At 40.5% G+C, this 13483-nt stretch overlaps 1 protein-coding gene across 12 annotated transcripts in view; it reads right to left on the bottom strand.

The window, feature by feature from the left end:
* Positions 1–11514, bottom strand: part of SCAMP1 (secretory carrier membrane protein 1) — a 150007-nt gene extending 138493 nt beyond the window's left edge. For 11 of the 12 annotated variants that reach the window (XM_081505971.1, XM_081505976.1, XM_081505969.1 and 8 more), the window contains exon 1: positions 10696–10863. In XM_081505971.1, coding sequence (XP_081362097.1) covers positions 10696–10752 — 57 coding nt within the window. In that variant the 5' untranslated portion in view covers positions 10753–10863. Of the gene's footprint in view, positions 1–10695; positions 10864–11233 lie in introns of those variants that run through there. The other variant, XM_081505982.1, reaches the window with a different exon arrangement.
* Positions 11515–13483: the final 1969 nt, after the last annotated feature.

The raw sequence follows: 13483 nt of genomic DNA, 5'->3' as shown, positions 1-13483 counted from the left end.
TATGTTTTGTTTTTGTTGCTATTTCTGTTAATACCAAAAGTTTAAAAGTTAATAAAAATTAGAGTCTGCCTTAGAAAATTTAGGCAATTTAGAGATAAAATAAAGGAGAATAAATAATCACATGTTGCAACCAAAGAGAAACTTGCACCATTATTTATTTCCCTTATCTGTTATTTTAAGAGCTTCTTATCTTTGTCTGAATTCAAAAGCTAAACTCCTGTAACCATAAGAAGTGTAAAAAAAAAAAATATCAAATAAATATGGAAAACAGAAAAATTAAGCAATTTGCCTAAGGTCATCTAACTAGGAGGTGGACAAGCAAATTTAGGCTGCCTGGCTCTAATGCCACCCTTTTACCTATTCCCCTGGACCACCTCTGTAGATTTCTCTAACTCCTTCCTCTAAGCTCCCAGCACTGGGGTAAGAACACGTAAATATTTGTCTGCAATACATTTAGCTTATGGAACATTTTCTTATGAACTCAACTCTAAATGGTGGTTAAGCTCCCCTGAGATTCAAATATAAATATTTCCATACATTTTTTTTAATCAAGTAGAAAAAGCATGTAACACTTCTTTGAAGTTTAGGGAATACATTAATTACACTTTTATAATATGCCACTTACTTGTAAGCAATTCACTAAAATTTATGACTACTTGAGATGCCAAACATTAAGCATGGTAGGCCATAAATAAAACCACAAGACTGGCTAAATCAAGCTAAAACAAGCATAAACCACTTTGGGAAAATAGTAAAATTACGCTAGTAAATTTACGCTAGTATGCCAGCCCCAGCCATGACTGGCCCATATTCTTGATCCTCTTTTCCTATCACCTCCCACCTCCCACATCACTATATGAGAATTCTAACCACCAATGGAGGATTCTCGCAGACAAAATGACTGACAGCAGCATATACACAGCTCTACCTTTGCTTCTTTCTCTTGAACAAAATAGAAACATCCATTACTTGTTGAGTATACACTGTTTGTATGATATGCACTGTTCTGTTTGATAAGCAAAGATCTTTAACAGCTACATATACTAAATCATTGCATTCAAATGTCTAATTTATTTTTCTTCTATTAACAATCAAGTTAAAATTATCAATGTATACCTATCACAAATCCTTTCTTCCTAGTTTGATCTCAGCAACACTCAAAATGCACAACACATTTATAATTTACACTTATTCCTTGCTTTATTCTTTTAAGAGGATCTGGACATGGGTTTGGGTGGACTCTGGGAGTTGGTGATGGACAGGAAGGCCTGGTGTGCTGCAGTTCATGGGGTTGCAAAGAGTTGGACGTGACTGAGCGACTGAACTGAACAGTTTTGATGATATAAAAAAAATTTCAATAATTCATCTGTACTCTGTAAAATAAACAGAAGTCTCTTTTAAAGAAAAAAGTATCAAGTTGGTAATATTGATGTATTCATAACTACATTCAAAAAACAAGTGTAAAACTCATTATTACACTTTTTTTAAGTTTTGAAACAAGCAGAGATTGTTGAACAGAACAGTCTGTTCAACAAATGGTGTTGGAACAACTGGATATCCACATTCAAAACAATGAAGTTGGACCTTACTTCACATCCTACACAAAAATTAACACAAAATGAATCATAAAGCTAAACGTAAGAGCTAAAACTATAAAACTTCTTGAATAAAACTGGGATAAATGTTCAGCAAATCATGAGGTCTGGCAAAGGATTCTTAGATACAATATCAAAACAAAGAATCTAAATATAGATAATTTGGACTTAATCAGAATTTAGAACTTTTGTGCTTCAAAGAACATTAACGAGAAAGTAAAAAAGTAACCAACAAAATGAGAGAAAACACTTGTAAATCATTTATCTGCATACAGAACTTAAATCCAGAATATATTTTTTAAAAGTCTCTTACAATTCAATAAAAGACAACCAAATTTTAAAATAGGCAAAGGATATGAATAGAAATTTCTCCAAAGATGATATACAAATGGCCAATAAGCACATAAAAATAAATTCAACATATGACAATATGCAAGTCAAAACCAAAATGAGATACTTCACATTCACTAGGATGGCTAGAATTATTAACAGGTAACAATGTGGATTAGGATGTAGAGAAAGTGGAACCCTCATACATTGCAGGCAGGAATATATATGAAATGGTGCAGCCACTTTGGAAAACTGTCTGGCTATTCCTCAAATGATTCAACATAGTTACCACAAGCCCCAGAGATTCTATTCCCAGGTATACACCCAAGAAAATTAAAACAAATGCTCAAACAAAAACTTGTACACGGATGTTTATAGCAGCATTATTCATAATACTCAAAAGGTAGAAACAACTCAAATATCCATCAACTGATGAACTGGCATTACTAATTCTTACAAGCACCCAAAGTCAAATGCCAGAGAGGAGATTATTGGATTGCTCTCTGCACACATGTTTACAAGGACTTCTTGTGGCATTTCTTGCACAGGGAAGGGGATTTGGTAAAAAGTCAAATCCAACCAACCTCCACATTGTCTTTTACGTTCCACACCTATGAAACATTGGGAAATTTCCTTCTTGTGATTTAAAAACACCTCATAGTGTCTGAATTTTCATTACCACCAAAAACTAAGTACAACTTTAACTGTATCATGACAACCTGTATTCTATCATTTATATCTGTATTCAGTCTAAATACAGACTTGATTCAATCATGATTTTGGTTAGAAGATGTTACTTCGCATTTACCTGTAGGCAATTCTGGTTGAAAGAAATGGACTCTGCATACAAAGAAAGAAAGATTCTGCGTTTCACAAAGCTGGAATTCTTCAAAACATGGCAGTATCTCTTGCAGTTCAAGAGCAGCTCTAATAAGGACTGGGGTTCTAGAAAATTACCTCAGAAGCTCTGGTCATATGATTCCTACTCCAGTGCTTCATGATTAAGATAATCTGGCTCTCTCCTCATGTCTTTCCATAGTTATCCCCACTACTTTTTTGCTGTAACTTGTTCTCTGTGCTCTCAGTTCATGTTCCTGAGAGAAAAAGCTCAGTTAACTATCACTGTTCTTGTTGAGGCAAAATCTTTGGACCAAGAGCTCTTATCTGTTCCTGATCAGCCCAAAGACCTGCTTCTGCTGAGCCAGGTACCTTTGATAAGATCAGTCAGCTACCGGGAGCATGGCAAGCATCACACAATAAAGGAGATGACGGCCTCTGGGGAAGCAGTCACTTCAGGCTGCTCCCTCAGTAGATGCTGGGACATGGAGCATAACAGCATCCTAGAACATAAACCCTCTTCTCTGAGATGACCAGACTCAATTCCGATATCCGATATATTAAAACGAGAGAATTTATGCATTCCCAAATGGTCCATAAGCGTATAAAAATGTAACAGAGATTTTTAACGTAAGGGGGAAAAAAAAACCTGAAACACGAAAATCTCTGCCTTAGCAGCTGTGATAAGTCATTCAAATTCTGCATGAATTCCTTCAAGTGCTGAGGAACTGCATACCTAAAGAGCATTGTCAGACTATTCTAATAGATTTTTTTTTTACATCTTTAGGTTAGGACTAAATCTATTTTCACATAAACTCTGCCATTTGGCCTTTTTTCTGAAGCAAGAACAAATTTATTCACTCAACCAACCAAGAACCCATCAAGTATCTATATACCTCAAATTTCCCTTTAGCTTTCTGTAGACTAAACGCATTGAATAAACTTACATTATTCTTCCAAGGACTTGATTCCAGACGCATGGTCATTCTGACTTCTTCCGGGGCACAACCTATCTTGTTCAAACCACTCTTTAAATATGTACTTGGAACTGAAGGCAATACTCATTGGATGGACAAAAACAGAACATTGTAGACTCACTTTTAAGAACCAGTAACTAACCTCATTAATCCAATATATATTTTTCAAGAACCACCTAACACTGTGATTCATATTAAGAAAATACCCAGTATATTTCCTGGATCTTCATTCAACACTACTAAAATATTAAACACACTCCAAAAGACCTTTTGGTGGGAGGCAACATCAGCAAAAGAACAGTTTATATTTAAAAATTCTCACAATCACATTTTCTGTTACAACTATTGTTAAAACCAAGGACCAAAATATTACAAAACATATTCAAATACTAGTTTTGTCATTTAGTTATTGTGAGAGATATGCCACCCACCCTAGCAGCCTGAAAGCTTTCACCAGCCGTAGGAGACACTCAATCTAGACAAAAGGTTTCCACATATCTTTAGAATGCTGATCCACAGCACCCTGACACTCTACCCTAAATAAAGAAGACTGTCTCAAAAAGAATTATGGATGTGTTTTAAAGGATAGTTTGAATCTGCACAAGATAAACACGGGATTAGATCTGATAGACAGAGTGCCTGAAGAACTAGGGACAGAGGTTAGCAAAACTGTACAGCAGACAGTGATCAAAACCATTCCCAAGAAAAACAAATGAAAAAGGCAAACTGGTTGTCTGAGGAGGACTTACAAATGGTTGAGAAAAGGAGAGAAGTTAGAGGCAAGGGAGAAAAGGAAAGATATACCTATCTGAATGCAGAGTTCCAAAGAATAGCAAAGAGAGATAAGAAAGCCTTCCTAAGTCAACAATGCAAAGAAATAGAGGAAAACAATAGAATGGGAAAGACAAGCAATCTCTTCAAGAAAATTAGAGATACCAAGGGAACATTTCATGTAAATACATGCACAATAAAGAACAGAAACAGTAGGGACCTAACAGAAGCAGAAGATATTAAGAAGAGGTGACAAGAATACACAGAATAACTATACAAAAAAGATCTTCACGACCCAGATAACCACGATGGTGTGATCACTCCCCTAGAGCCAGACATCCTGGAGTGTGAAGTTAAGGGGCCCTTAGGAAGCATTATTACCAACAAAGCTAGTAGAGGTGATGGAATTCCAACTGAGCTATTTCAAATCCTCAAAGATGATGCTGTGAAAGTGCTGCACTCAATATGCCAGCAAATTTGGAAAACTTAGCAGGGGCCACAGGACTGAAAAAGGTCAGTTTTCATTTCAGTTTCCATTCCAATCCCAAAGAAAGGTAGTGTCAAAGAATGTTCAAACTACCGCACAATTGCACTCATTTCACACACTAGCAAAGTAATGCTCAAAATTCTCCAAGCCAGACTTCAACAGTACATGAACCAAGAACTTCCAGATGTTCAAGCTGGATTTAGAAGAGGCAGAGGAACCAGAGATCAAATTGCCAACATCCATCGGATCACAGACGAAACAAGAAAATTCCAGAAAAACATCTAATTCTGCTTCACTGACCTAGACTTTGACTGTGTATATTACAACAAACTGTGGAAAATTCTTCAAGAGATAGGAATACCAAACCAGCTTACCTGCCTCCTGAGAAATCTGTATGTAGGTCAAAAAGCAACAGTTAAAATCAGACATGGAACAACGAACTGGTTCCAAATTGGGAAAGGAGTACGTCAAGGCTGTATATTGTCACCCTGTTTATTTAATTTATATGCAGAGTACATCATGAGAAATGCTGGACTGGATGAAGCACAAGCTGGAATCAAGATTGCTGGGAGAAATATCAACCTCAGATATGCAGATGACACCACCCTTTTGGCAGAAAGCAAAGAGGAACTAAAGAGCCTCTTGATGAAAGTGAAAGAGGAGAGTGAAAAAGCTGACTTAAAACTCAACATTCAAAAAACAAAGATCATGGCATCCAGTCCCATCACTTCATGGCAAACAGATGGGGAAACAATGGAAACAGTGACAGACTTTACTTTTTTGGGCCCCAAAATCACTTCAGATGGTGACTGCAGCCATGAAATTAAAAGACGCTTGCTCCTCGAAGAAAAGCTATGACAAACCTTGACAGCATATTAAAAAGCAGATACATTACTTTACCAACAAAGGTCCATATAGTCAAAGTTATGATTTTTTCAGTAGTCATGTATGGATGTGAGAGTTGGACCATAAAGAAGACTGAGCACTGATGCTTTTGAACTGTGGTGCTGGAGAACACTCTTGAGAGTCCCTTGGACTACAAGGAGATCAAACCAGTCCATTCTAAAGGAAATCAATGCTGAATATTCATCGGAAGGACTGATGATGAAGTTGAAGTTCCAATACTTTTGGCCACCTGATGCAAAGGGCCAACTCATTACAAAAGACCTTGATGCTGGGAAAATTTTAAGGCAGGAGGAGAAGGGGACGACAGAGGATGAGATGGTTGGATGGCATCACCGACTCAACGGACATAAGTTTGATCAGGCTCCAGGAGACAGTGAAGGACCCTGAGGCCTGGCAGGTTGCAGTCCATGGGGTCACAAAGAGTCAGACATGACTGAGCATGACACACATCTTACCAGTGACTGCAATGTGCCTCCCACTCCTCCTTCATATGGTGGGAGTTCTACTGATGTTATCCTGTACATGTCTCACCATTTTACACTGCGTTTATCTTTTCAGTTCCCACGTCTATATCAAGAGGGACACAGTTCCTTTCATCAAGAACTGAAGTCTCATCCTCCCAACTCCTTTTTTTAATCTGGACTGTCTTGTCGCTTGTTTTGACTAACAGAATTGTAGCAGAAGTGAAATGACTCAAGCAGCCTTGTGGCTTTCACTCTTTTCCTCTTGAAACACTGCTGCTACCATGAAAAAAGCCCAGACTATTCCTAGGAGAGGCCACATGAAAGAGAACCTATTTTGCGCCCACTGACAGCCCCAGGTAACCCCAGGACATCTTATACTACCCCACCCTAGCCAAGCTGCCGGATGACTGAAGGCACATGAGTGACTCTGGTTAATAACATTTAAAAACAAACTGCCCAGCTAAATCTAACTCAAATAACAAAATAGTGAACAAAAAAATGTTGTTTTAAGCCACTACATTTGGGGATTACAGGCAAGCATCCCTTAGTATATAAGCAGAGATTGGTTTCAGGAGCCCCTTTGGATACCAAAATCCACAGATGCTCAAGTTCCTTATATAATCTAGTGTTATGCAGGAGGTCTCCAAATCCAAGTACTTTGCATGTATTGAATATTTGTTACACAGCAATAGATAACTGAGAGAGGTAAATAAAATAATGATGCATCTTTATTTGATGAAATATAATCAGCAGCTCAATGGAAGCTTTTTAAAAATACCGACCTGAGGAAAACAGTGGGAACTCATGCAGTTGACATGAACATAAAATACCATAAACCATAAATTACTACCGATGTGTTCCAGATTAACGCTGAAAGATAAAGTTTCCAAAGTTAGACTACCACAGAAAAATTCCTTAAAGTCCTTTCCTAGTGCTATCCAATCTCCAGTCTTAACATTTTAAATGGATAAGAGTGCTATCCACTTACTGTAAATGAAAACAAAATGGGTAACATCCTTGAATTATAGGCCTCTTTTTAAGACAAGGTTTTCTATTTTCAACTTCAAATAAACTCTTAGGATACCACTGGTATTACTGAAACTAAACAGACAACTTAAATAAGAACACTGAATTGTAGGCTGTTTTAAATAGATAATTTCAATAGAGTAGAATTAATTTTTGAGGTTAAAATAAAGTGGACAGTTGCTCAATTTTAATATAGATTTTTTTTATTGGGGAGGAAGCATGTGTAGTGACAAAGCACTAGAATTCAGACAACCTGCGTCTGATCTAAGTACAAACTAAAGCAAACCACTTATTTTTGGCCTCGATTCCTCAGTCGTGACCCACCAAACAGCTTCTAATAGCATTCTAGAAGACTCAAAGGGAATATGAATTTCACGAAATTAATAAGCAAAAATAAAATGGTTAACTATAAATACAGTCTCTTGAATTACTATTAATACTAATTATTATTATCTAATTAAAGCCACTTTGCTTTGAGTAGTTATAACACACTAAATGTATGTTCACCTAATCCTATTAACAATCCTATGAAAAAGGTACTATTACTATATTCTACATAACAGTAAACTAAGGTATAGAGGCTAAGCAACTTTCCAAGGTTTTGCAGCTGGCCTGTCAGAGACATAGTCAGAATTAAACGCAGTGTTTTTGTTTTTAACTCTCAAGCCAAAACTTTTAAATACAATATGAGACCCTCAAGTTCCAGCACCAAACACAACACAAGAATTTTGATATCAAAAATCCAAACAGGGAACATTATATAGTGCCACCAGCAACAGAGCAAGAATCAGGTGATCTAAATTCTAATGCCAATTCTGCACTACCTACACCTGCATGTAAGACAATGGGCAAGTTAGCAATTTAGCAGTGGAAATCAAGTAGTTTTTAATCAAGAAGAAACCAGGATGGCTGAAAAATGTGAAATACATTTATTTTTCAAATATGAACTTTATTTTTGAATACTAAAATATTTCAAATATTGAAAATAAGAACAGGTTTGTAAGGAAAGTTGATGATAAGATAACACAAAGACAAATCTGGGAATGTTTTATATTTAAGTAGAGATGACCACAAATGCTATTTCAAAAATCAACATTTACACGAAAGAAAACCAACAGTAGCAAGAAAAAAGAATATGCTATAAATGTAAACTTTTACTTTGAGAAGAAAAAGGCAGCTGAACTCAAATGGAAAGATAAAAGGTCAGGTACACAATGACAGAACAGTCACCAAAAATAGGTAAAGGTGTACAACCAAGTCCTCTTTAGGCCTGAATTGATCTATCCTTTGAAGAATTTTATGAACCTAAATAATTATTGTCCTCTGAATGCATCCACTTATAAAGAACAAGAATGGTTTATAATTTTATGCCACAACAAATGAGTATTTAAAGCTATTTTTGGGTTTAGAATTAGTACAGAAACCTTAAGTACTGGAGAAGAGGAAAGTGTCATGGAAACATTGTGTGTGATGAAAAAGTAGTCTGTAGTCACTGCCCTGTGGTGACCTAAATGGGAAGGAAATACAAAAAAGAAAGAACATATGTATGCATATAGCTGATTTACTTTGCTGCACAGCAGAAACTAACACAACACTGTAAAGCAACTATAGTCCAATAAAAATTAGTAACTTAAAAAAAGCAGTCTGGGCTAAAAAGGCAACATTGTCTTGCCCTAACAAGAGAGCTAGCTACCTAATAAAAGCTAGGAAATGGAACAGCATAATAGAAAATAGCAAAACTGTCAGATGCTAAATAAATAGCATCAATGAATTATCTGAAATTAGGAAGAGCTGACAGGTTCTCTGTGTTATACCTCAAAATATTCTAAAATAACACCCATTTGGCAAGTTATGAGATGTCTCTTCAGAATGCCTATGATTAAACAATAATCTAATTTTCCACAACATGGAATGATGGAATACTAAATACTAATTTCTAGGGGGGAAAAAAAATTCTCCTCAAAATACAACCATAGTATCTCTAAAACCTGAAAGTTTCAGGCCAGGTGTATAGAATTTTCTTAGGTGATACTAGAGGCAAAGAAAAGCTGACTGAGTCCATTCTACATTTCTACAGAGTGAGTCAAACTGTGGACGATAACCAGAATCATTTACTTAAGATAATACTCCATGAAATTATCAGGCGATCATCAGGGAAGGGGTGTTTCTCCTTTTCTAGAATTCTTAATAAAACCAGGAGTAAAAAGAAAAGATGTAAACTCTACAAGCCAGAAAAGTGATCCTTGTATGACCACAAATTGTTACTATTGTATTGATACGTATGCAGGGGGAATTAAAGAACCAACTTCAAGCAATAGTCAGAAATAAATTACACGTGCTAAACAAACGCGATCACTAAGAAACCTGGAGTGGTATTTTTTAGAAAGATAGTTCCTTTGACATTGCATTAATTTAGGCGCAGATAATGAACGTCTTAGCCGCCTTCCTTTACCCATTTCGAAGCCAACCCCTTCGGAAGCTGGAATCTACAAGGCAGACTCCAAGAAGGAAAGAAGCTCACGGTGGAAATGCTATCCTCACAGAGCCCAGAGAACAGCTGACGCCCCAGGAGCTTGGAAAATAGCCCGTTTACCTTACTAAGAGCGCTAAGAAAGGAAGACGATCGTCCACGTGCACTATTGTTTTCCAGGTGTGTTTATTTATATGTAACTTGGGCTTTGACATCGGTACCTTCAACCTCAGGCAAAAGGTTGCGGAGGAGGAATGGCAGCGCCGCGTGTGGTATCCGGGCGCAACACAAGTTTAGAAAATAAAAACAAAACCCTTTTTTAAAATTACATTGTACTCGGTGCCCTCACCTCTCCTCCACATCGCTGCCATCACCCCCACGCAGCTCCCCGCAGCCGCTGCCTCGGGTCCCCATGACAACCCCTCCCGAGGGCGAGCCCCCTTCTGCTGCGGCGTCCTGGTCCTCGGCCCGGCCCGGCCGCGCCGGCCTCGCAGGTGACAAGCCCACCGGACTGGCAGGTGACAAGTCCACCTGCTCTGGGCGCTCGCCCGCCCCGCTCCCGGGAGGCGGGCCGGGAACCCAGCAGCCTCGGGAGCCCCCACTCCCAGGCCAGGGCACGACCCTCTCCGGTGGGGGACGTGGGGAGCCCGACCGCACGGGGACCTCAGGAGCTCCCACTCTGACCCCCACACGAGTGACACGGGGGCCGCAGCGGCCCCGCGCCTCGGTCTCAGGGGCTGAGTAGCGGGCGCCGTGGACGCGAAGGAAACTTGTCGGTTTACACAAACAACGACGCGTCACGGCGGCGGGAGATGCTGGGGGCGACGCTCACCTTGAAAGGGTTGTTGAGGTCCGGGTCGGCAAACGGGTTACTGTCGAAGTCCGACATCTCGCGCTCGGCGTCACCCACCCGACCCAGGCGCCGAGAGAGAGACGGGGCGAGGCCGCCGCCCCCTGCGCGCACACGTCGCCGCCGCCGCCGCTGCCGCCGCGCAGATCCGGGGGCGGCTCGCGAGGCCGCCCGGCAGGCCGCGCCACTGAGCATGCCCGGTGCGGCGCCGGCGCCGCGCGGCGTTTGCGGCCCCGGTCCTCCCGGCCGCGTCCAGCAATCCGGGCTTTCGCTGCCACCGAGTAGGAACGCGGGGCGTGGGAGGCCGCGAGCCGAGGCGCTCGGGGCTAAGCGCCCTACGGAGACTCGGCGTTTGAACGAGCGGGGCGTCTCTCGGGAACTGGTTGTATTACTGGTTTAAAATCGGCCCCCTGAGGCCGAGCGTAACTTAGGGGAGAGGTCGCACGTTGCGGGTAAGAAAAAGATACACTGAGCCCAAGTCTCCAGGCTGGAAAGGCAGCTCGGGACGCAGGCTACACACCTCGGGAAGGAGTGGCTACTTCATGGGCGCAGAGGAGCGGGGAACCTGTCTCCAAAGACAACTCCCCGTGGCGCCCAGCCGCTGATGAATTTCGCACACCGTTGACCCCACCTGGGAATCCCAGCCTTCCGGTTTTTCCGCCCCTGGGTTGCTGCCAAGTTACGGAGACCAGCCTCGATGCCACCGATCTGGACTGGCTCCGCGAAGGTTTGAGAACCAGTCAATACCAGGGTCTGGCCCTTTCTACCGTCCTCCAGAATCTGCAAAATGGCTACGTCTCCGGAAATGATCGCAGGGTGGCACAGGTCCAGAGATCAAGGCCTTCAAGTAATCATCCACTAGATGACAAACAGATGCCGTCTTTGTTTTCATTCAGGCCTTTGGGGGCAAAATATACATCTCTGATTTCTTAGTCACTACCCAACACCAGTGGAGAAGGGCATGGCAACCCGCTCCAGTATTCTTACCTGAAGAGTCCCATGGACAGAGGAGCCTGGTGGGCTAGAGTCCACGGGGTCTGAAGCAACTTAGCACGCACGCATGCACCCAACACCAGAGATTACAAAAAATGAGTATGATATGAAATTTATTTGTATCATGTGTTGTCTGACCCCTGAACTTAATGAAAGGGCATCTCTGCATTATTCCCTCCTCACCTTCCTTTTGCTCTAACAGCAAAACACTTAGAAGACAAAGCTAGAAAAAGCCAGAATTATTTTCACTTGGAAGGAACTAGAGTTGGTTTTCTTGGTCTTCCTGCACTATTCAAAGTCACCTAGGAAATGGTTTCTCCCCACTGTGAAAATACTAGCTAATAAAAAAAAAAAAAAAAAGAAAATACTAGCTAATGACAATAAACAAAAAACACATTTGCTGTAATCTCTCTTTGGTGGGATCCAGGTTGGGATATATGACAAGCTTCTAGGCAGCAGACTAGGGCTGTCAACTGGTAAGTGACAACAGACCAGAATGATCATGGCAGAACTGCAAGATTGTGGACATGGAAAACAGCATACTATCTATTGTACTTGCACTCCTATCCTCAGCAGCTCCCAGGACTCTAGTTTATAGCTGAGTGCTCAAAAAGTGTGGAGTTCAAATCCCAATTTTAATACTACTTGTGCTACACACTTCACCTCTCTGCGTTTGTAAAGACTTATTTGAAATAAGATAGAGAAAAGTTACCTGCAGGTATTTAGTGTCTAACAAATACTGTTGAATGTTTGAAAATGCTAAGGGGGCCCAGTCCATCTTTCTTAAATATTTTTCCTCATCATGCCTGAGCATGGATTGACTTCTCTCACCAGGTTGGCCCTCACTCCCTTCACCTGTCCTCCAAATGACTCAAATAATCAGCAGCTGTTTATTATGCATCTACTATGTTCCAAGACAACGGAGATCAGCTGAGTCTGCATTTCTGGATGGAAATTTCCAACTATGCTGTGTGTACGCCTAATGCTATTAGCACTTAATGCAAAATATTGTGGATTTCATTGTTACAGAATCAGTTGAAATATTTGTTAATGATGCAGACTCCCACCTCTCTGTATCACCTACCCCTGAGATTGGCTTTACAATACGGGCCATGGATCTGCGTTTTTAAAAATTTAAGGAAAATTGCTCTACAATGTTGTGTTGCTTTCTGCCTTACAGCAATGCAAATCAGCCATAGTTATACATGTATCACCTCCCTCTTTGGCTTCCCTGGTGGCTGAGACTGTAAAGAATCTGCCTGCAATGCGGGAGATCTGGGTTCCATCCCTGGGTTGGGAAGAGCCCCTGGAAGGACATGGTAACCCACGCCAGTGTTCTTGCCTGGAGAATCCCCATGGACAGAGGAGCCTGGTGGGCTACAGTCCATTGGGTCACAAAGAGTCGGACACAACTGAGCGACTAAAAACAGCACAGCACCTCCCTCTTGACCTTCCCTCCCTTCCGCCTATCCTACCTCTCCCAGTCATCACAAAGCACCAGACTGTGTTATATAGCAACTTCTCACCAGCTATTTGACACATGGTAGTGTATATATGTCGATGCTACTTTTTCCATTCATCCCACTCTTACATATTTATTCTATTTTTAAATGCCTTTACATATGACTATATTCTTTTACATAAACACATAAATGGGTTCAGAGCATACTCGCTAATGTTTTTAACCTTTTTAAAATTTTTTTCTTTTTTGTTTTCCTTCTTTTCTATTCTTATAATACTGTGTATCTACAAGCACATAATGTAACTCACATAATCA

This window comes from Giraffa tippelskirchi, chromosome 7, assembly GCF_054371585.1.
Source record: "Giraffa tippelskirchi isolate mGirTip1 chromosome 7, T2T-mGirTip1v1.2.pri, whole genome shotgun sequence".
NCBI classification, from domain to species: Eukaryota; Metazoa; Chordata; class Mammalia; order Artiodactyla; family Giraffidae; genus Giraffa; species Giraffa tippelskirchi.
The sequence above is the reverse complement of the archived record's forward strand: the minus strand, read 5'-3'. Positions and strand labels throughout refer to the sequence as shown.